General features: G+C 38.5%; 1 protein-coding gene across 5 annotated transcripts in view; it reads right to left on the minus strand.

Annotated features, from left to right (window-relative positions):
- The window catches only part of MACF1 (microtubule actin crosslinking factor 1), a 314,885-nt gene that overhangs the window by 85,000 nt on the left and 206,560 nt on the right, over positions 1 to 23,325 (minus strand). For 3 of the 5 annotated variants that reach the window (XM_045548191.1, XM_045548189.1, XM_045548185.1), the window contains 12 exons: positions 20,904 to 21,422; positions 19,947 to 20,123; positions 19,560 to 19,683; positions 18,316 to 18,524; positions 17,623 to 17,940; positions 13,054 to 13,220; positions 11,672 to 11,828; positions 9,372 to 9,489; positions 4,616 to 4,857; positions 3,731 to 3,860; positions 2,764 to 2,963; positions 193 to 688 (listed from right to left, as the gene is read on the minus strand). In XM_045548191.1, the coding sequence (XP_045404147.1) occupies positions 193 to 688; positions 2,764 to 2,963; positions 3,731 to 3,860; positions 4,616 to 4,857; positions 9,372 to 9,489; positions 11,672 to 11,828; positions 13,054 to 13,220; positions 17,623 to 17,940; positions 18,316 to 18,524; positions 19,560 to 19,683; positions 19,947 to 20,123; positions 20,904 to 21,422 (2,857 nt within the window). Of the gene's footprint in view, positions 1 to 192; positions 689 to 2,763; positions 2,964 to 3,730; positions 3,861 to 4,615; positions 4,858 to 5,560; positions 5,624 to 9,371; positions 9,490 to 11,671; positions 11,829 to 13,053; positions 13,221 to 17,622; positions 17,941 to 18,315; positions 18,525 to 19,559; positions 19,684 to 19,946; positions 20,124 to 20,903; positions 21,423 to 23,325 lie in introns of all 5 variants that reach the window. The other 2 variants (XM_045548188.1, XM_045548186.1) reach the window with 1 other exon arrangement.

The raw sequence follows: 23,325 nt of genomic DNA on the forward strand, positions 1-23,325 counted from the left end.
TATTCAGTGTGTAATAAACCACAGTAGTTCTCATTATAGAAGTGTGAGAACTATAGAAGGGATAGGTTAACACTATTCTGAGTCCAAAAACTACTTAACGGTCATCCTAGATTCTTAGAATTACTACTGACCCACCCCTTCTTTCTGCTTGCCACTAAAAATGGCAGAAGTGTGTTCCTCACTCCAACTCACCTGCGAGGTCTTCTAAACCTTGAAGAGGCAGGGCAACTGTCTCCAAACGCTTCTTCAGCTCATCCTTGAGGTACTGCTCACCAATGAGCACCGAGAGTTCATCACACAGTGTCTGGGCCTCCTTTACCTCATGGTCTAATTGCTCTAAGTCAGATCTAATCTCACTCGTCTCCTCTAATTGCTGCTTCACAGCCTCAGGTTGGGTGCTGATGGCCGACTGGCCACTCAGCCGCTGTCCAACTGCTTTCACCTTCTCTGATAAATCCTGGAGCAATTCCTGGTACTGGGTGCTTTTGACAATAGCTTGGTCAATTTGGCTAGAACGGGAATTGAGTTTGTCAGTTAGCTCAACCCACTTCTGATTGATGCTCTGGAGTTCTTTCTGTACTTGGCTTGTGGATGGGGAGACATCTCCAGGGCCTGTTAGGATGCCTTGAGCTGCCTCGTTCAATTGCTCATGCTGTTGCCTGCGCGCTTCAAATTCCTTCAGCATAAACTGAAACAGAAATGACACCAAGATGTTTAGATAGAAAAAAACAAATCTAAAAGCAGTGTCAAAACAAAAACTGACTTTTTACTGTGCCAAAAAGTACCAACTTCTTTTGAAAATAAACCAGAAAAACTCCAAGGACCAGGCAATTGCTTAATAAAAACTTATTTTGAAAGCATCATTGATTGTGTCTATTTTATTTCTTTTCCTTAATTGCCTTATTCTGTTTCAACATAAGTTACTCCGGTTGGCCTAGGCTGGGAAATTGAAGTTTGTTCTCTGTATTGGGATTCATCAGCTTTGCCATGAAACACTCAGACCTCTGAGTTGGGGGTTTAGAACACTGGCTCCCAACGTCAGCTATATTACTGGCTGGGATTGTCATTTCAACACTCAATGTCTGTTTTTCTCAGTTTCTTTCTCAGAATTCCAACAGTACATATAATCTATGTACTATAATATAGCACAATTAGATAAAGAGTAAGGACCATGCCTTTTTACTTCTTTTCTATCCCTTGCTGCTTTCATAAAAGAAGTTAGGATTACAAACTCTGGAATCAGACTGCCTGCATTTAAATCCTGACTCCATCACCCACTAGCTCTATGACTTTAGGCAAGTTTTAAAAAGTTCTCCAAAACTCAGCCTCTTCATCTATAAAATAAGGATATTAAAGTACTTATCTTGGCTGTTACAAGGATTAAATAAGATAATTTATGGAAAGTACTCAGCATTTACACTGCACAAAAATAAATAAGACATGACCTCAAGAAATAACAGATGTGAAAACAATGAACTATAATACAATGTAACAAAAGTAAAAATGGTTAAACATTGATGTGAACATGGAACTGTGAAAGCATGGAATAGGATGATTAATTCTACTGGGGATGACAAAAGATAGAAGACAGAAATTAGGAAAGACCCCCTAGGGGTGACAAAAAAGAATGAGTAGGAGGTCTCCAAGCAGACGAGAGAATAAGTCTGCTGAAGGGCACATCAGAGAAGAGCCCAGGGTTAGCAAAGGCACAGAGATCAAAAGATGTTATTTGCCTTTTTTAATTTTTGTTTTCTCACAAACATTCAATGGTGTTTTCCAGAGGCTACATGGCATTTGTTATCTCAACAGATATGCAGAAGCAGATGTGAGAATATTCTCTTAAGCCAGACATTAAGGAGATTTGCAAAGACATAAAACAATGCCACTCATTACTAAATTTTTTATGTTTTGGAAAATGTTATTTTTTCATAAAAATATGTTACTTAGGTTAATGTGATGGTTTTATCATTATTTTAAAATTAATATATATATTTAAAAATTCCTCAGTGTTTTAATATAACAAATCTCAGTAGATATCAATAGATAAGCACAAGCTCTTTGGGATCCTCAATAATTTTTAATAGTACAAAAGAAGTTTGAGAACAAAAACTTCAAAAACCACTGGATTAGAAAAATATTTGTAAGTAGACTAAATAGGACTCAATAATTATTTGGATGCAGGGGCGGAAAGAAAGTTTTCCTTCAAAAATTACTCTTAGGTCTTAACTTATGGAACTTGGTGGAAGGTTAGAAGATATGGAATAGGTTTGCAGGAAGATGCAGAATAAGGAAAAGGTTCTAGGCAGGATTTCATTAGAAATGACATAATTTTGAACAACTGAAATTTCTATAATGTCAGGAACTTAAATCAACCTTTTTGAGGTTTGATCAGCAGAAAAATCTTTAAGTAAAGCTAGCAGAGATATAAGATATTATATTTAGTAATGTGGATCACTATTCTGGGGACTAAAAGTAAAATATGATTCCATAATTTAGTCAGAAAATGTTCCCCATTCTCATATCCATTCCTCGTACTCCTTCTGTTGATGATATAAGGAATAGAGTTATTGACTATTTACTATTTGACAGGCACTGTGATAAATACCTTAAAAACATCTCACTTAAACTGAAGAAACTAAGACCCTGAGTGGTAAATGACTTGGATAGGGTCACAGAAAATCTACTTCCTGGGAGCAGCACTCAAATCCAGATTCATGTGACTCCCAATTTCTTTGCTCTAAAGCATTAAGCTGTATTGCTCACCTGGACCTGTTGCTTTTGTGCATTCAACATGTTGGGGTCAATAGACAAGGGCCCCAGCACTCCCATCATCAGTTCTTTCTCCATCAGCCAGGGCCGGAGCTGGGATTCTGCAGTCTGGAAGCAGGCCAGATGGCTTGCAGATTCCTCTAGCTGCCTTTGCCGAGCCACAGTCACCTCAGTGGCCCTTTCCCATCGGGAATCTATGAAAGAGGAAATGAGAGCATGTATTCCTTTACTCTCATCAACAACTGGCCTGGCCTCTAAATCATGTTCCAAATATACCACAGGAAATAACCCCAGGAGCATTGTTTAAAATTTTTTTAAATTAAAAATAACCTTTTAAAATTTTTAACTGAAGTAACACAAACAGTTCTGTATCTTGATTGCGGTGGTGGTTACATGAAACTACACGTGATTAAAATTGCACAGAACATACATACACACAAGTGCATGTAAAATATACTACATGTATATATAATTTTATAGTCTTTTTAAATTTACTATATTATGAACATCTTTCATGCTAGTAAATATTCATCTACATTTTTTATAGTTCAATATTATGAGCATATAATTTATTTAATCCCTTTATTGAATCAGTATTTTTAAAGTTTGATCAGCAGAAAACCCTTAAGTAAAGACAAGAGATATAAGATATATTAAGTAATGTGGATCACTATCATTGGGGATTATTATTTAGATTATTTCCTGTTTTTCACTTTCATCATCAATGCTCTCTTTAGTTCTTGATCAGTTTGACTTGCCCAGGAAAGCCAAACTCCTGACTCTGAGTGGAATCTCTAATTTTTTCCCCTAATCAGGGTCACTCTCTGGCTCTATCTGGGCCTTTCCCTTATTTAAGAAAATTAAATAAAAATAATTCCTGCTTTATAAGGTGTGCTAAAATTCTCTATTGCTTTGAAGACAAGCAATTTAGAGAATTTGCAACACTCCTATGACAACTTACTGAGCTCTTCTTGCATTTTCTTCCAATTTTCTGCTTCTTGTGAGTTGGGATATGTCACCAGTAATCCAGCCAGGGCTTCCTTTACTTTCTGAATTTTTGGAGAATTCTGTTCCAATTCAGCCAGGAAGGCCTAGGAGAAAGAACATCATGCATACCATGAGATTCTGGACAGGAAACAAAACTGTGTGTGTGGTAGAAATGACTGGAAAACTGGGTGGCAATATGGGCTCTACTCTGATTTTATCTATAACTTGTTTTGTGATTTTAAGAAACTTAACCTTTCTGCTTTAATTTTTACTTTAAAACGAAAATCTAGATGGCAAAATCTGAGTTTCTTATGTATAACACATCAGTAGAACCCAGTAAGAAGGAATTATTAATCCCTATCAACTAAAAGTGACAAAATATGATGATGATGTTTTTGTAGTTGAAGGAGATGACATACTATGCTCAGTGGGAATGTTAAAAATTTTGTTGAAAATTTCTTATAGGATTTTCTATGATCTTCTATCTTCCATCATTTTTCCTAGTCTTACATGTCAATTTAAGATTAAATAATCACCATTATTTAGATCTCTCTAAGAGTTGGGAATGTGCTTTGTTGAGAATGGTTTGGCTTTGCTTACAGCATAAATAAAATACCACTCTTAATGAACTAATGCTTCTGGGGAAGGCTGTTCTTCTTCTGCAAACATATCTGGTTTTGTTTCTGAATCCGATTTATAACAATTTCTAATCTGATAGGTAAGAAAATTCTCTAGGAGAGTTAAGGCATATTAATCACTTGGAAGTCAGACATACTGCTCATCACAGCCTGCGTAGTTGTCCCTGTCTCACTCTCAGCAGTCCCTTCTGGTGTTGGGATGCAGCTAATGTAAACAGTACCTTATTAGATTCAGCTTGGGCTTTCACTGTTTCGGTCTTGGTTGGAGACGATAAGCCATCCATGGATTTTAGGACTTCCTCTTTTGATTCCAGCCACTGCAGCACTGAGCTTGCCTCCCTCTGAACCTCCTCCATTCTGCTGAGGACAGACTGAAGGCTCTCCTGGTGCTCCCGAAGTACTGCCCCCAGTTTCTCATACTTCAAGTTTACATCTGACATGTCACACTGGATCTCTGTCAGATCTAGTATTACAGAAACAGAAATCAGATTGGGAATAACTCTTTGAGCATTTCCCTTGGTTCCTCACTCCTAAATTATTTATCAGGATTAAGCACATCTCCTAGTGAGAGGAGATTACATCTTCCTTCTAGTGAACTGGAGATTATCTTCCTGATAAATCACATAGAAGTTCCTGTTTATACACACAAAAGCAAAAGAGCTCTCATTTATCTGCTTTCTGGTTTTGGCATTATATACTCAGATATATGCCTTAAAATGCTAAATAAACATGGAAACAACAAAAGTGAGGGGAGCAAAGTAAGAATTTAACTGTAGCATACTACTGGGACTAATGAATTTGGCTAATCATTCTGCTCCCTCTTCTCCCAACTATGGAGAAGTCACCCAGCTGGGAGGTTTAGGGCTAGAATAGATTATCTCTAGCATAGCTTCTTTATAATTCAAAAATTAACATATATTTTCTTCAAGATCTTTCCTTATTGCCCTTATCTAATGATCTAGTTTATTTCCTCAAGTGTCTTGAGTTGCAGGGGCTGCCAACATGTTTAGCCTATAGCCAGCAAATGGACAGGCATCCCCAGATCTTCATCCTCACACCCATCCTGGCAGCAGGTCTTCCACACATATTGAAACACACACAGATGCAAACACGAATGCTGTGCTGACACACCCAACAAAGAGACACTGTTGAAATGGCATTCTCACCTTTGCAGGTGTGGTATCCGTTTACACTGCCTACAGAGCTTCCTACAGAGGGCAGTATGGAACCTAAGCAGAAGGACAGAGAGACAAACAGGGCAAGACCAACGTGTTAGGAATACATACAGGACTGAATTTGTTCTTTGGCACTCACTTTAAGCTTGAGCATCAGGAAGTTAACACAGCACAAGACAACATACTATGGAAAGAGACAAATTATTTTAGCTGCCAGGCAACAAAGTGTCACTCAAGGTGTTTCAGTTCCTTTAGCAGGAATGATTTTTAATCTTTTCTAGAGGAAGTTCAAATTTCCTTCTTCTTAAATCTCCAACTTGAATTCTTTGGATGCTGCAAGTATTGGTAAAATTATTAAGTCTTTAGTACCTACCACATATTGGAATGAGTATTTATAATAAAGACAAAAAGGTCTACCTTTTATATCAATGTCTTTCAATATAATAAAAATGAACAAGTACCAACAAGGTCATAAAAAGCAGCCTTCTTATAATAAAGATGTTAAAGTGAGCCCTTCCTTATATAATTTCTAAAGGAAGATTCCCTGTCTTTCCTTTCATGACCTCTTCCCGCTCCCATTTCCCCAAGGGAAAACAGAAATTCTAAGTGCCAATAAATCTGCCTCATAAACATTATTCCAATAAGTTCTGCTTTGGACCTTTGGTTCTGTTTCTAATCACAGTTTCACCTACATTCTCCCCACATTGGTTCCTTATATTTCAGAGGATTTTCCCAACGTAAGTAAAAACCAGGTCATGTAATTATAAAGATTATATAGAAATCTGAAAAATATTCATGATTTAATCATACTTTGAAAGGACAGAATAAAACTCTCATGAACACTAATTTCACTGTACAAAAAGTCATGTGCAAGGTTATATTAAAATAGTTGTGTTAGGGTAGTGATTATAAAATTTTAAATGTTAATTTTATTGCATTTTCAATTAAAAACGGATCAAACAGAAAAATTCCATTCCATTGCAGCATGGTGACAGAAAAAAAGAAACTGGACTAGTAATTACGAGAAGGTCCTAACCAAGGTTGTCACTAACTCAGTATGTGAGCCCTAATAGATGGACACAGTTTCTTCTCCAGGATATGAAATTAATACTAACTATCCTGCCAATTCTCTTGGGGTACTGGAGACAGATCATGAGACAATGTATATGAAAGCACTTCAGGAAACAAAAAGAGCTGCAGAAATGTAAGGAACTGGAATATTCATGGTTTTTCAGAGTTGGAAGAGAACTTTGATAGCACTCAGGACAGTAATATTCAAACTGATTTTCAAAGCACCCTAAGGAGGTGCTTTAGGGATTCTGCTAATATTTGGTTTAGATTTGATATTTGGGTAAATTTCTAACTACGCAGAAATGACAATAAAACATGCATATTTAATGAGGGTAAATGCTACATCTTAACCCACTAGATACAACCACTTTATGCTACTTTTGGGGGGAGAATAAAGCAGTTCCTGCTACCTCTAAGTATATATTTAAACTTATTTTTGAGTGTCAATGATTGGAAAGGTGGTAGCTCTTCATTAGCACTTTACAATATTCAAACCTATCCATGTCCATTCATGTATACCATACAAAGAACATCTATAATACATGTTAATATAGTAAATAACATGACAAAAAAAAGGCTGAAGTACATCTATAGAGCAAGTTTTCATCAGGGCAGAATTATGTAATAATAGAATTCTTAACACGTTAGATCATGATGATGTCAGCCTACAGACAGTTTTTGTCCTCAATGCCAATTTTAGATGTTTTCTGTGTTTAAGAGCCCTCATTAAATATTCTTAGTGGTTTAATTTTGAAACAAGAATTTCTTATTACATTGCTTTCAAGTTTCTAGTTCAATTTAGTCAAAGAGTACCCTGAGATTACAAAGTGAATTATTAAAAACAATTGTTGGCCTATAATCCTAGTACTTTGGGAGGCCAAGGCAGAGGAGTGATTGAGCCCAGGAGTTCAAGACCAGTCTGAGCAACATAGTGAGACCCCATCTACAAAAAAATAGAAAAACTAGCTGGGCATGGTGGCACGTGCCTGTAGTCCTCGCTACACAGGAGGCTGAGGCAGGAGGGTCACTTGAGCCCAGGAGTTTGAGGTTGCAGTGAGCTATGATGATACTACTGCACTGTAGCCTGGGCAACAGAGCCTGGCTAGAAAACAACAACAACAACAAACAAACAACAACAAAAAAAACCCACAAACCCACAAATTGTCATAATTTGCAAATACTTATCTGTGTGAACCATATTTTCTGGATACAATGAAACCAAACAAAATTCAGAAATAAATCAGCTGGTAAAGCTGTCACCCAATAATCCTCCTTTTCAAATTTTTTATTTTCATTAAGATAGTCTCAATATTCCTACTGATGGATTTCATAATAGATAAATGTATCAATTAACTTATAAAAATTTATGCCAATGAAATATTTTTATTTGCTTTATGTTGTTGGGTTTTGTGTGACATTTATTATACTGAAAAAAGATGCTAGTGCTTTAAGAAGTTTGAAAAGGCTGGACACAGTAGCTCACACCTATAATCCCAGCACTTTGGGAGGCCAAGGCAACATAGGGGGCTGGCAACATACCAAGACCTCATATCTATAAAATATATATTTAAAAAAAAAATTGCCAGGTAATCCCAGCTACTCAGGAGACTGAGGTAGGAGGATCACCAGAGCCCAGGGAGTATGAGGCTCATGCCTATAATCCCAGCACTTTTGGAAGTCAAGGCAGGAGGAGTTCAAGACCAGCCTGGGCAACAGAGTAAGACCCCATTTCTACAATAAATAAATAAATAAATAAATAAATAAATAAATAAAGGCCAGGCGTGGTGGCGCATGCCTCTAATCCTAGCTATTCAGGAGGCTGAGGCAAGGGGATTGCTTGATCCCAGGAGTTTGAGGCTACAGTGAGCTATGATCATGCCACTGTACTTTAGCCTGGGCAACATGGCAAGACTCTGTCTCAAAAAAAAAAAGGAAAAATAAAAAAGTTTGCCAACTCTGGATCTAATCACACACAAATAAATCACTGAACTTAGAGGTTTATTAGAATATAAGAATCACCAATTTCCTGAAATGTTGTAGTTTCTGGATAGCTCCCGCCAAAATCTTTAAACTTTAGAATACTATAGAAAAGTATACATTCTCAGAAGGAAAAAAGAAAGTGAATTTTTCCTTTATTATTTAAGTGACTATAGGAGTGTACTATCAGAGTCTTGTAATAAAACCTATGAGATCCCATTAGCAACCAGCAAATGACTGTGAACTCATATTAGATTTTGCTTGAAAGATTTAATTTACAGCCAGAGATTATTCATACATCTGGGCACAATCTTTGTACTCCCTTCAAAGAAGTGTGCCAGTCCCTGGTGTACTGATACTGACTCCCAAATACCTAGCTTCTCCCTGGATAGCATACTCATACCCATACAAGCCTGCCCAATTTTAAAGGTGATGCATGCCCAACCCATTCACATGTTTAAAAGAAATTCCTTAAGATGAAAATCCTATTTTAATTCTCCTATGTTCATTTGACAGTTCTAAGTGGGTCAACTAGTTCATTTACTTTTCTCATCATGGGAACGAATTTTGTAAAATGGAGCAATGTTATACAGCAAAGAGGGAAACAGATTAGGTTGAGGGGGAAGACTGCTTTGTGGACCCCCCTTTGTTTTCATACCCAACCTTGATTCTAACTTTAATTAAATAAAGGGGCATCCTCAAAGGCCAAAAGCAAAGAAAGACGTTCACTACATTTTGAAGAGCTTGTACTCACCACTCTTGGCTTGAGAATCAGGTGCTGTGATCTCCATGATGAGATTTTCTAAAGAAGTGCCTTTGCAATTGATTTCTTCCACGAGAGTTCCCTTACTTGCCCAGTCATCTAGAAGACCCTGTTTAAAGAGCAAAATGGCTAATGTAGCATCTGGGGGATTGTCCTCATAAGCAGAAACATGTGTTTTACAAACATTTGCTAAAATTTTTACAAGCATTAAGGACTATCCTCATATATTCAGCCATTTCAAGATCCTGGGTTAACGACCCAAGGGAAGGGAGAATGATATCCTGGAATTTTCAGAACCTTCTGATTCATTTATTAATTCATCAAATATTTATTGAGCATCTACCATAGGATAGGCACCATGCCAAACACTGGGGATATAAAATAGGATTATGACATAGTTCGTAAAATCAGGTGCTCAGATTATCAATTGCATTATAATGTGATTAATGCTATTACAGAAATATGGACAGTCTGTGAACTCTGAGAGGTCAAGAGGAAATACATCTAGTTCTGCCTGGGGGGGGGAAAGCTTTGAGTTAAGATAAAAGTTTGCCAGGTAAACAGAAGGGAGCAATGTGCATGTAAAGAATAAAGAGGAGGCTGAGCGCAGTGGCTCATGTCTATAATCTCAGCACTTTGGGAAGCCAAAACAGGAGGATTGCTTAAGGCCAGGAGTTCAAGACCAGCCTGGGCAACATAGCAAGACCCCGTCTCTACAAAAAAAGTAAGAAAGACTAGACAGGTGTGGTGGCGCATGCCTATAGTCCTAGCTATTCGGGAGGCTGAGGCAAGAGGATTGCTTGACCCCAGGAGTCTGAGGCTGCAGTGAGCTATGATGACACCACTGCACTCCAGAGCCAGGGCAACAGAGCAAGACTCTATCTCAAAAAAAAAAAAAAAAAAAGAATAAAGACGAAATAGTGACTTGGAGAGTAAATGAGGAGCCCAATATTGAGATGTAGAGAAATACATAGAATCACAGGCTACATTTTGCATTTACTAAGGGAACGTTGTATTGGGTTTGGAATCAGAGCTCTAAATACCATACAAAGCCATTAGGATATAATGGCATCGGCTCTAAGAGAAAAGTACCAAGTCATGCTGAGATGTGATTGCCTGCCACAGCAGTGAGATTTTACTCCTTTCAGGGCAGGGATATTACCCTAGCCTTCAATCCCTTCTTCCACACTGAATATGACAATCTGCTTGGTTTGCTTTGGACTTTAACCTGTAGAGCAGCAGCAGAGGAAGACACAGAGCCATTAACATCTAGCAAGCTCATACTGCCTAAATTCAACTGCCTGTCAATTCTTTTATTAATCACCCTTGATTCCAAAGGGCTACAGTCCCCAAACTATATCTGACTCACAGGATATTTTAAATTTTTTAGGAAAATACAGTGACATCTGTTGGATACCATATGAACAACAACTACTGAGTTGTTTGGAACTACTTACTAAGTGATACTATTAGTGTTTTTTTTTTTTTATTTTGGCCCTGAGGTGCCATGAAAAACTTCTTAAAACACTAACGGCACAGTGAAACAAGAAATTTGGGGAATCTCTGTCCTAGGGAATTCCCAACAGCAAATGTTCCTGGCGCCCACCCTGTGAATGCAGTCAAACTCTTCTCTTTCACCTGCTCAAGATAAACCATGCTTTACTGAGAAAATAGGGATGAATGCATGACATTAGTTAGAGGCAGATTTGGCCATTTCGACTGAAAGAAGAAATATAGAGGTGTAAGCAGAGGCTGGATGACTATGAATCAAAGGTGGTACAGAAGGGATTCTGCAGGGGATGGGAGGAAAGTTGGTCCCATTCTTGAAGGTAACTTCTAACCATCTGAATCTAACTTTTCCTTTAGTAGCTGGAATAGTACTAGTTCTTTTCTCCTTAATTTCCTGATCATATTATCTGGTTACTTGCTCACATATATTTGTCTAATTCTCAAATATACAACCAGAGAGTGTAAGCTTCTTAAGGATTCGATTTTGACAGCTATCTTTTTCATGACCCACCATAGCATTAGAGGCATCCAAGAAAAAGCTGAAACTTTTTTATTCCCAGATGATTTGTTTGGTTCTGGGTTTTAAATAGGAGATGTTATGGTGCTCAGTGTAGGGTAGTGGTAGGTGGGAACCACATGAAGACAATGGAGGAATTTCTATTCTAATGCAGACAGATAACTAGGATTTCTCATACTATTTCCCCACTATAGCTGGAGGTCAGTACACACAAGCTTCCAAACTGCTGCTAGGCTCATTCCTGGAGCCCCTTTTGTTCACCTACCTTGAGGTGTTCAATCTGCTTTTCCAGCTCTTTAGCACTCATGAAAGCCTCTGTAGGTGGAATACCGCCTTCAGTTTCTTTCAGCCATTTCTGGAAAGTCCTAACTAGCTTTCGGAATCCATCCAACTGTTCCTGGCAAGATGATGCATCTTTCTCTCTGTCAACAAAGAAGTTTTGTTACTTGCCAGACTAAGTTTTGTAAAGTCAACTCGAACTAAAACTAGGTTCATTCTGGGACTCTAGGTATCAGTTGCCTAACGGGGCCTTTCCTTCCCATAACCTTTTCCATAGCAGGTTTGGCCGAACAACCACATATACTGTAGGAGAGCATCAAACTCAGGAATCTGTTGCCCTTGTTTGGACATTTCTGGGGAAAGAAGTCTTTAATCTTACTCTGGGCTAAAGTGAAAGTGAGAAAAACTAAAAGGAGCCTGCTATTTAGGTACTATGATACAATGGAAAGAATGTAGGCTTTGGATCTCAGTTCCAGCTCTGCTACATTTTAGGTATTTGACTCTTTCAAGGTCCAATCCAAATGCTGATTCCTTTAGCAAGGAAGGTGCTGAAAGTCAGGCTCAGAGAAGTCAGGGGATTAGACCAGGTTAAGCATGCCAATAAATGAAATCAAGGAGAAAATTCTGGAAATGGGCAACATCTATCAGTCAGATGTCAATCCAGAGATGCTGGTTCCTCATACAGCTAAAAGGCCCTCAGCACAGGGGAAGCAAAACAAAGCCTTCCTGACCTTTGTCCCCTTGCCCTCCATTAAATAACCTGTTTCTAACAATGCTGGTTTCAGGAACTGTTTTCCTCTGGTCATTAAGGCGGTCATCAGCTAAACCAGATTATATTTATGGCTAAACCAAGATAAGAAGTCTGGCCCATGCTCTTAAACCCATGTGAACCTTTATAACGGGGAATCGTGGCTTTTCAACAGTGAGTTAAAATCAGTCAGTCTTTGTCTTACATTCTCTTATTTGCCCTGAAACAAGAACCCAGACACTCTTCCAACGCAGCAACTTAAATGTGGTCAAAACAAGCAGGGGAAATGCCAACATAGCCCTTAATTATGTCTGGAAAATCTTCAATTTTTCTACTTAAAATTCTGCTATACTTCTACTTGCTGTCCCAAATTTGCTCTGTTTGGTCCAGGTGACTTTGCCTTTTGATCATACAGAGATGGAACTCAGCCCATTTTCTGCTAGTTAGCAATACAAAAATCACTAAGCATCAAGTAGATTCTTTGGCACTTTCTACCTTTCTATAACTCAGTAGCAGAGTTTTGGATGCTATCTTTTCTGGCAAAGGAAGAAAAGATCTTTTCACCCCACAGCAAGAAAAAATAGTTTCCCAACACTGATCAAACACATGGGAAAACTCACCTTTCTTTAACTGTCTTCCGTAGCTGTGTGAAATCCTTTCTGAGGTTCTGCACCCTGTCCTGATGCTGGGACAGGTCTAGTACAAAGCCACAAGATCTCAGTTCCGTGACCATGTGCTCAAGAGTATCTAGGTTCTCCTGTTGGTCTTCCATTTCCAAATTGAGCTCCTGTCAAGTAAATAAGGAAATGTATTAAATCCTCTGATCCTTATAAATAAATATACTCAAAAAGATGACAGGTGTCTAGGTTAAGTCTCGGGCTAGTTCTCCCTAATCTGTAGGAAAAGAGGGAACAAGAAAAGAGGCATGCTTGCTGGGTCAACTGCTAGGTCAAAACAATAAATATGTAGGACCTCTCCAACCCACCAGAGAGTGGCTAGGAATAACAAAAAAGTCTCCTTTAAACAAATGTTCAAAGACTTGGGAGATACCATGATGAAAGAATGTAAAGAATGAAGGTTTTGGGAGTCAAAGAGATCTGAAATTCAATCATGGCTTTGCCACTGACTAGCTCATGATCTTAAGCTACTAAACTTCTCTAAGCTTCCATAAGCTTCCATAGTCTCTTCTGTAAAATGGGGATAAACACACTATCTCCACTATTATGTAACACTGTACTAAAGACATTAGCCAGTACAATTAAGAGAAATCAATTTGTGGAATAAGAAGTGGAAAAGAAGAGGTAAAACTCTATTTGCAGATTATATGAACATGTATTTGTAAAACCCAAGAGAATTAACAATACAACTAAATCAAACAATGAAGTAATTACATAAGGTGGCAGGATATAAATCCAATACATAAAAATCAAGAATGAAAACTTCAATTACAATAGCAACAAAAAGGTTCAATCTGTGTAATCTGCTAACAAGAAACATACAAACCTAAACTTTAAAATACCTCTGAAAGATACAAAAACAGACATGAATAAATGGAAAGATATCCATAAAGACATGTGTATGCATATGTACGTGTGTATGTATATACACATGCACCTGTGAATAAATACACTTACTGTGACCCAAATAAAAATGCCAAGTTTTTTTCCCTGGAACTAATAAAAGTGGTTCTAAAGTTCACATAGGAAAAAAATGTGCAACCATAGCTATGAAAATCCTGAAAGAAAAAGACAATGAGGACTAGCCCTACCAGGTATTAAAACACACCATAAAGCCTCTATAATTAAAAGTAGTATGCCACAGCAAATGAACAGACCAGCAAAACAGAACAGAAAGTCCAGAAATAGACTCCAATAGATACAACAACTCTGTATATAACAAAGATGGCTTCTCAAATCTGGGGAAAAGATGGACTTTTCAGATAAATGGTACAGGTTGAGTATACCTTATCTGAAATGCTTGGGACCAGCAGTGTTCTGGATTCCAGATGTTTTGGATTTGGAATATTTGCATTATACTTACTAGTTGAGCATCCTTAATTCTGTATCTGAAAGGCTCCAATGAGCATTTCCTTTGAGCACAACCTCTGAGTGTCATATCGGCACTCAAAGAGGTTCAGATTTTGGAGTGTTTCAGATTTTGGATTAGGGATACTGAACCTGTATTGGAAACAACTAGACAGACGTTTAGAAGAAGATAAACTTGATTCACACCTCAGAATAAACATATTGTTAAAAATTCAAAGGTAAAAAAAATAAAAAGAAACATCAAATCTTTTAGGAAAAAGCATGGGTGAATTTTTTCATGACCTGGGGCCTAAGTCTTTCAAAATATGAATAAAAATACATATTCAATAAAACACTGATATAATCTACTGTGTAAAAAAACTCCACTTTTACATAGCAAAAAAATCACAAGCAAAGTCAAAAGACAAAGGTTAAACTGGAAGAAAATATTTCTAACATATTATGGCTAAATAATACATAAGAACTCTAAAAATTGTGAGGAAAAAAAGACCAAAATCTTGACAAAAGAATGACAAAAGACATGAATGAATAGTTTATAGATAAATGACTCTCAAATGTAAAAACAAACTCTTAAGTGTAAAAATATATTCAACTTCACTCATCAGAGAAATAAAAAATAAAACCAAATTCAGATATCATGCTTTAACTATCAGAGTGGCAAAAACTCAAAAGCTTGGTAATACATTCTGTTGGTGAAACAGGTGCTCTCATGTACTGCTGGTGGGAATGCACAATGGTGAAATCCCAATGGAGGGGAATTTGGCTCTAACAAAACTACAGATGTATTTACCCTTTGATATAACTACTCTATTCTAGGAACTTATTCTGAAGATATACTTCCAATAATATGGGGAAAAATGTACAAGGTTATTCAGTGGTGATAGTATAATTTGGAACCAACGACTAAAATGTCCACACATAAGAAATTCACTGAATAAACTATGATTCCTCTACACAATGAATGTATGGTTAGAAAAATGAAGATCTCTATGAACTCATATTCAATGATTTTTAGTACATATTAAGTAAAGAGGCAAAGTGCAAAAGATTACGTAATATATCCTTTTATGTAAGGAAGAATGGGAAATAAGAATATGTGTATATGTTTATTTTGGATAAAATAAATAAAAAAAATTAAAAATAAAATTCATTACTATGGGGGTGGGTGAACATGGGATGAAAGAGCCAAGAAAGACAATGAGAGTATATTCTTATTCACTTTCTATTCCCTGAGTATAGCTTTTTGAATAGTTTTAACTTCTGAGCTATGTTAAAGCTTTACTTATTTAAGAATAAGTTTGATCAACAAAGATAGGAAAATTAAGCCCCGAAGGTAAATATAAACAGAAACAAATAAATCTAATTATATATGATATTATAGGGAAAAAAAAGACTTCAGGTTACTTTAGAACACAGCACACAGTAGGTCACAGTCTAAGGACACAAAAAAATCTTCTATTTTATTTAGTACGTTTATTGTTGGTAGAAATACTAGTTTAATTCTAAAACCATCTTATTTTATTGTAAGATAAAACAAGTAAGTAAATATATTAAGGCTGCTGTGAGCTAGGGTTCTTCTTTTAGGAAAGGAACATACAAATGTGGAGTGGAGGAAGAATCCTGTGGTGTTGAGCTGAAACTGGATTATCAGTATGATCTCATGATATAAAAACAAAATACATGTTTCCTAACACTATTCAGCAAAAGGACCTAGAAAGAATGATACCCCAGTAGCTCATTTAGTGTCCAGATTTTGGTTCCTAAACACATTCACCACTGAAAGTGAGGATCCTTGGAGAAATAGGTGATTTCATGTATGGGACAAGGAAATAATCTTATTTGTGCCAGAAAGTAAGCAAGTGCTCATATGCTGATTGGGACATGTCACAAAGATGGGAGACAGGGCCAGGTGCAGTGGCTCATGCCTATAATCTTAGCACTTTGGAAACCAAGACGAGAGGATTGCTTGAGGCTAGGAGTTCGAGACCAGCCTGATCAAGGGTGAGACCTCATCTCTACAAAAAAACAGAAAAATGAGTCGGGTGTAGTGGTACACGCCTGTAGTCCCAGCTACTCAGGAGGCTGAGGCAGGAGGATCATATGAGCCCAGGAGCTTGAGGCTGCAGTGAGCTATGATGATTGCACTCTAGCCTCGGCAACAGAGTGAGACCCCACCTCAAAAAAGAAAAAAAAAAAAAGGCAGGAGACAGTTTGAAGGGGCTCCCATTGACCAAATTTGGGAAAACTTTTAAGTATCAAAAAGAATAATGATGATAATGAATGTCTGAGCCCATAATGATACCCTCTCTCTTTTTTATATTTTTATAAAGAGAAAACAATTAGCAATTGGTGAGTCTAGGTGAAGAGCATGCTGGTGTTTATTGAGCTATTCCTTCTACTTTTCTGTATGTTTGAAATTATTCAAAACAAAAAGCAAAAACTTAGGAGGACAAACAAAACAAAATAATGAGATCCCATTTTAACATGGAAAAAGTTAGAAAGCTGGATAAACCCAAGGCAGTGAGGTAGAGATATAGGAATGTTAAGGTACTACAAGTAGGAATGTAGGCTGGTGCGGCCATTCTGGAGCTCAAACTGGTCACTACCTAGTGAAATTAAATATATGTATATACTGTGACCCAGCAATTCTACTTCTGGGTATATATCTGTAGTGGTTTATTAATACTTTTTATCAAATATTTCCAGTTCTGCACCTCCTAGGTGCATGATAGGATTATATTTCCCCACTACCTAGAAAGTTAGGTGTGGTCATGTAAAACTTGCTTTTACTAATGAAAAATGAAATATAAGTGGATATAATATGGTCTCTTCCCATTACAGCAGTAATCATGAAAGCTTATGTCAGGGTGAAGTCTACATCAACCTGCATCCCTGAGTGACTATGAGGAGCTGAATATCACTATTGAAGATGTAGTATGAGTGGAAAATAAATCTTGGCTGTGTTTTTAAAAAGATGGAGAAATAATATCTACTTTACAGGATGGGTGTGATACTGTGATAATTCTTTAAGATAGTGCAGCTAAAGTTTCCAGCACACTGACTTAGTATGAGCACAGTAAATGTTGGTTCTTTTTTTGCCCTTCTCTCCCTTTTATTCTGCTAAGATGGCAGATATCTCCTCACCTGGATCTGTTGGAAGAAATGTGCAATATCTTGATCTGGCTGATTTCCTGAGGCCAACATCCGACTTTTGTTTTCCATGAACTGCTGCAGCTTATCGGAGAGATGTTCAAACATCTCTGCCTGGGGCAGAAGCTTCTTTAGGGAGCTCTCCTTTTCTTGCTGCTGTTGACAGAGCCGTTGGAAGCGCTGGCTCACCTCCGCCAGTTTGCCCTGCAGCACTGCTGCTGTGGTGCTGTCTGCTGTCTCCATGAATCGAGTCACCATCTCACGGGTGGCCTCCAAGCTGCTCTTTTGCCGAGCAATGTCCTGCTTCAATTTCTGTCATCAAGAACATGTTTGTCAGTTCCTGGCTCACTTATTCCAGGATATCTGAGCCACACATGAATAACTACAAGCTCACCTCCTCAAGTAGGGCTCTTAAGTATTGCAACTGAGCCTTCAGAATACCACACATCTCAGCCCCCTAGTTCTCCACCCCTTCTACCACATGACTTTGCTATCGCCACTTTTCCCCCAGTGCAATGGTGGCTTGGAAATTGGGTGGAAATGTCTTTACATGGATTCGTCATCATCTCTAAATCTTATTAGAAGATTCATAGAGTGAATTTCTCTCCTGTTACTTTTTCAACACTATGTAATTACGGCACATGGCAAACACACCCTCTGTGATAGCTCTGGGGACATAGGTCTTACCATATTAGTGGCTAGGGCTTCTTGGATGACTCCTGATGAGAGTGCTGCCACCTGCTCCCCTTCCAGGTTTTGTTCAACTTCCCTGATGGACTGCAGCAGGCTCTCCAGACTTTCCTGGACACTCTGAGATCGAGCAATTGCCTTCTGCAGCAGAGCAGAGCGCTCAGCCAGGCTACAGGAGAGGCTTTGGAAGTGGCTGAGTATGGAATCTGGAAGGAAGAGTGGAGAGTATTTTGCATTGTGCTTTTAAAAAGAATGTATTGAAATTGCATATATTAAACATAATAACAATTGACATCAAGATAAGATTAATAGAAGGAATAAGCTTGAAGTGTATTAGTATCAGAGCAAAATTCAATAAGCATTAGTTATTTAGCACCTACTACAAGCCAGACATTGTACTAATGATAATTAAGATAAAGTCTCTGCTGCCTCCAAACTTAAGACTCCAAAACAGAGCACAGGCAGAGGAAGGTACATCACAACTCACCATAAAAATAAAATTCTAAGTGCTATATTGGTATTAGGAGTAGTGTTCTAGAGAAGCCTAGAAGGAAGAATAATTCTTATCTTTTATTTCTTTTGAGGAGTGTGGGTGGTAGGTCAGGATCTTAGAAAGGGGGTAACCGCTCAGATACACCTTTTTTTTGAACAAATAAAAATTATATATATTTATGGTATACCACATAATATTTTGATATATGTATACGCTGTGGAATGGCTAAATCAAGCTATTTAACACGTGTTACCTCACATACTTAGCATTTCTTTGTGGTGAGAACACTTAAAATCTATTCCCTTAGCCGTTTTCAAGTATACAATATATTGTTATTAACCATACTCACCATGATGTACCCTCAGCTACATCTTGAAGCATGAGTAAGAGTTCATCATGCATGGTAAGCACTCAGTAAATGCTAGCAGCTAAGCAACAGGAAAAACTTCAGGGCTAATGTAATGCAGAAATGACTGGTTTACTTGGGAAAGGAAGAGAAGTAGGGTGTGACTAGAAGGTAGACGCCTGGGGAAAAGGGGTTGAAGCTATATTATGAAAGTCCTTAATGGTGCAAGAATAAAGTTCATTACAGAGTGAGCTATTTGATGAGAGTCCATGTCTATTCATATTTATATCCTCAGCTCCTAGCCTGGTGCCACAGATATTTGCACAACATAATGCGATATATTGCAGAACAGAGGTACATACTAGGAATTAAGGGAATACTATTGCTGTTGCTGTTTCATACCTGTAGTTTCCTGAACATGCTTGTGGTCTGGGGCTGGCTCCCCTTCAATTTCCATGAGGTCATGAGCTACTTTTTGGAGCTTTTCTACAGGTACTTGGTGCTCAGCCAATTCCTCCTGCAACTGCTGCTTGTCCATGAAAAATGCAAAAGAAAAACATCTGAGTAAACAGAGCTGATTCTAGGAACCTAGAGCTACTAAACAGTTTTATAAAATAATTTCAGTTTATCCACAGCCATAGATAATAAAGTGTTTAGGAATCAGATCTTGTCCAAGGCATTCCAACCACTGCCTTTAATCTTTGCAAGTATTTGCTTTTCTTTGGCGAGTGCTCTAAGCCATGCAATATAAGGCTTTGACCCCCCAACACAGCATGTGCCCTGACTTACCTTTGTTGTTGCAAGCTGCTGCTGTAGGACCCCAGGGTCAGAGGCAACAGTATCTGAGAGGAGCTTCTCCACACTGGCCTCACAAGTCTGCATCCAGGCCTGCAGGCTGTCAGCGCTGCTTTGGAACTGCTGATACTGGGCTAGCAGCATGTTCAGGTGAGAACCCAATCGTGTACACTGTGCCAGAGAAAGAAAGGGGAGCAGACGTCAGTAAGGTCAGGCCAAAGGCAACAGCTTCCTGGGCACAGCCCAAATAAAGAGGCCTGGCTTTGTTACAGAGAACTCACTGTAACTTTCGATAAGGATAGGACCAGGACCCATGAATCAATGGGTAGCAATCATCTACAAGTGGGGTCTTCATTGTTTGCTCCATGCTATTCACCTTAACCTTATTATACACCCAGGAATATTTAATGAGTTGCATGACAAGCCACCAAACAAATATACATCAGGTTGCAGGCAAAAGTAGGAACTGAAAGGTATAAAAAGTATTCCTTTTGGGGGATTAGAGATGCTGGGGGAAAACATAAGGCAGCTAAGAAGAAGTGACTAGATTCTAAACTTTAGGAGGAAGTGGGAGTTCTTTGGACAGGGAGGAAGGTAAGGATTTACCCTAGATGCTCTGTCCAGGAATAAAGACTGTGCAATTGGTTTAAGTTTCCCCTGTGCTATGTTTCTTGCGAGCCCAAGTCTGTTGGTCAGGATACAGGAAGTTGAGCACCTCCACTAACAGAGTGAGACATACTCCTGACACTGCCAGGATCAGGCATTAGCCTGTGGGCCTATATATTTTACATTTTTTTTGCATAGTTTATGAAGATTCTCTGTCTGTGGTCAACATAAAAATCAGCTTATCCACTGTGTCCTGAGATTCTAATTTTGAGCCCCAGAAACCCACAGTTGTGTGAAGGAGGCCAAGATCATTTCACCTGAGGCTGCCAGGAACCCCCCTCTTACCTTTGAATGGAGAGCAGTGTATCTTTCTGTTGCATCCTTCAGCTTGTCCTTCACTAAGTTTCCAGTTGTTGATGGTTCTTTGCCTTCCTTAAAACTGTTTTCTGTGTCCAAGACTTTCTGTCCAGAGATAGTCACAAATCTCAAGTCTCCTTTGTGAGAAATGACATCCTCTGAGAAGCTTCCCTGCCGCTTTAGCAAGGAGGGAAGGGCCTCAGGGCTGCTGTCTCCCTTGTGCATGTTCTCCAGCTCTTTCTCAGACCGTTCCAGCCAGCTTTCAAACTCTCTATGATCCTGCAGAAACTTCTGCAACTCATCTTGAAGTGTCTGTACCCGCTTCAGCTCTGCCTCTGACTGGGCCAGGGAAGTGGCATATTGCTCCTTTAGTTCTCCTAGCTTCTCTTGTAGCATCTGTCGTTCTTCAGGTGTGAGATTGTGGCCATGCTGATCCAGGAAGGCTTGAGCTGACTGGGTAGCCAAGATGAAATTTTGCTGCTGGGACAGCAATTCTTGGTGACGGGCCTGATAAGTAATCCCCCCAAACAAAGGACAATCAGTAGGGAATCCACAATAATTTGGTTATGAGTATAGCTAGAAGTAGAGTGAGGTCTCTACCTCTACCTCAACAGACCGCTTTTCCAGATGCTTAGGAATCACCAACATTTCTCACTCCCTAAACATTATGCCATATGCTGATTCCCACTGAAATGACATATACAGAGCTTTATTGTTTCTAAAGAGATTTTACATGTATTATCTCATCTGATTTGTGGCATAACCTGCAATGTAGGAGGATAATACCCACAGTAAAGATAAGTGAATACCAAAAAGATGTTATATGTCCTAAGGTCATGCAGTCTGTTAAGGGACAGAACTGTGACTAGGGCTGGGCATAGTGGTTCACACCTATAATCCCAGCACTTTGGGAGGCCAAGATGGGAGAACTACTTGAGGCTAGGAATTCAAGGCCAGCCTGGGCAGCATAGCTAGAACCTGACTCTATAAAAAAACAGAAGAAACTGGCTGGGTATGGTGGCATGCATCTGTAGTCCCAGCTGCTTGGGAGCCTGGGAATTTGAGGTTACAGTGAGCTATGATCACACTCTCCACTGCAATCTAGCCTGGACAACAGAGCTAGACTCTTGTTTCAAAAAAACCAAAAAAAAAAAAACACCCCTGTGGCCTCTTTACTAAACTGTACAAATGGCCAACTGATAATTATTCACATTAATGGAAGGAGAGAGCAGCTGAATAAGCCATAAGCCATACATATGATAACATAAAAATTAAAAATACTTAAGCCACGAAATACATCACTCACATGCCTACGAACACTGTCCTACTAAGAAAGACTTTGGAAAATTAATTCATTAAAAAAAAAGTAAACTGTATTTATGGATAGTATAAGTAATTTATACTTTTTATTTGTATGTGCTATGTCTATGTGCTTATATGTAGACCTTATTTCTATTCTGATGGAATATAAGTTCTTTGAGAAGAGTTGTGGGTTTCCGTTTTGTTTTGAAACATGCTCTTCCTTAGTCTACCAGAAGACAGTGGGAGCTCAGTCAGTGCTCCTATCTGTGCTATTTATGCAACTGCCTAGAGAAGGACTTCTTCAGACTATTTTCCAGTTTCAGCCTACATCAACAGCAACCTGACAGCCTCAGCTTCCCATGTCATTTCAAGAAAGCCGAGATGACAAATATATCCTACTCAAACAGATAGTAGTATAAAATGGTACTACATTTTTGTCTGTGTACCACCCAGATATCACCCCATTCTTATCCTCTAACCCATCTACCTACAAGTAAGGAAGTTTCCTTCTTGGGATGGACATGCTACTTGGTCAGGCTGACTGCTGCCAGCAAGAGGTGTCAGGAGGCTCCCTGTGACAGCAGAACCATCTCTGCCCCGTGCTGGTGTAAGACTATCAGGGCTTTGGGGGACACACTACAATGGATCTTCCAAGTACAGAAGTGTCATACAAGTGGCAGAAATCTTATTACTACAAAATATGGCAATGGCCCACACAGGCCATTGAACAGAAGTAATGAATGAATAAATGAGCAGAGATAAACAGTAAGAGATGATTTCCGATTTTGTTTTGTTTTTTATTACAGAACAAGGAGCCTATAAGAAATGGTTTCTGCTTTCAAGCCTAGCATCTAGAGGGCAATACAGACAAAAATACAATATAGAAAGAGAAATGCTACAACATAGGGAAGGGTATAATAGGAACATATAAGGGGAATTTATACCCTAACTTTGGGGAGTGGTGAAGAAGTCCTTCTTAGAGGAGGTGAAATCTAAGCTGTGATTTGAAGAATGAGTAAAAATTAACTAAGAGCTGGGCTCCTCCCTTACTTTCTACACTGAAGAGGCAAGAAATTTCCAAGAGCATGCAAAGACCCAGAGGAGAGTG

Source organism: Lemur catta, chromosome 3 (assembly GCF_020740605.2).
Source record: "Lemur catta isolate mLemCat1 chromosome 3, mLemCat1.pri, whole genome shotgun sequence".
Lineage (NCBI taxonomy): Eukaryota > Metazoa > Chordata > Mammalia > Primates > Lemuridae > Lemur > Lemur catta.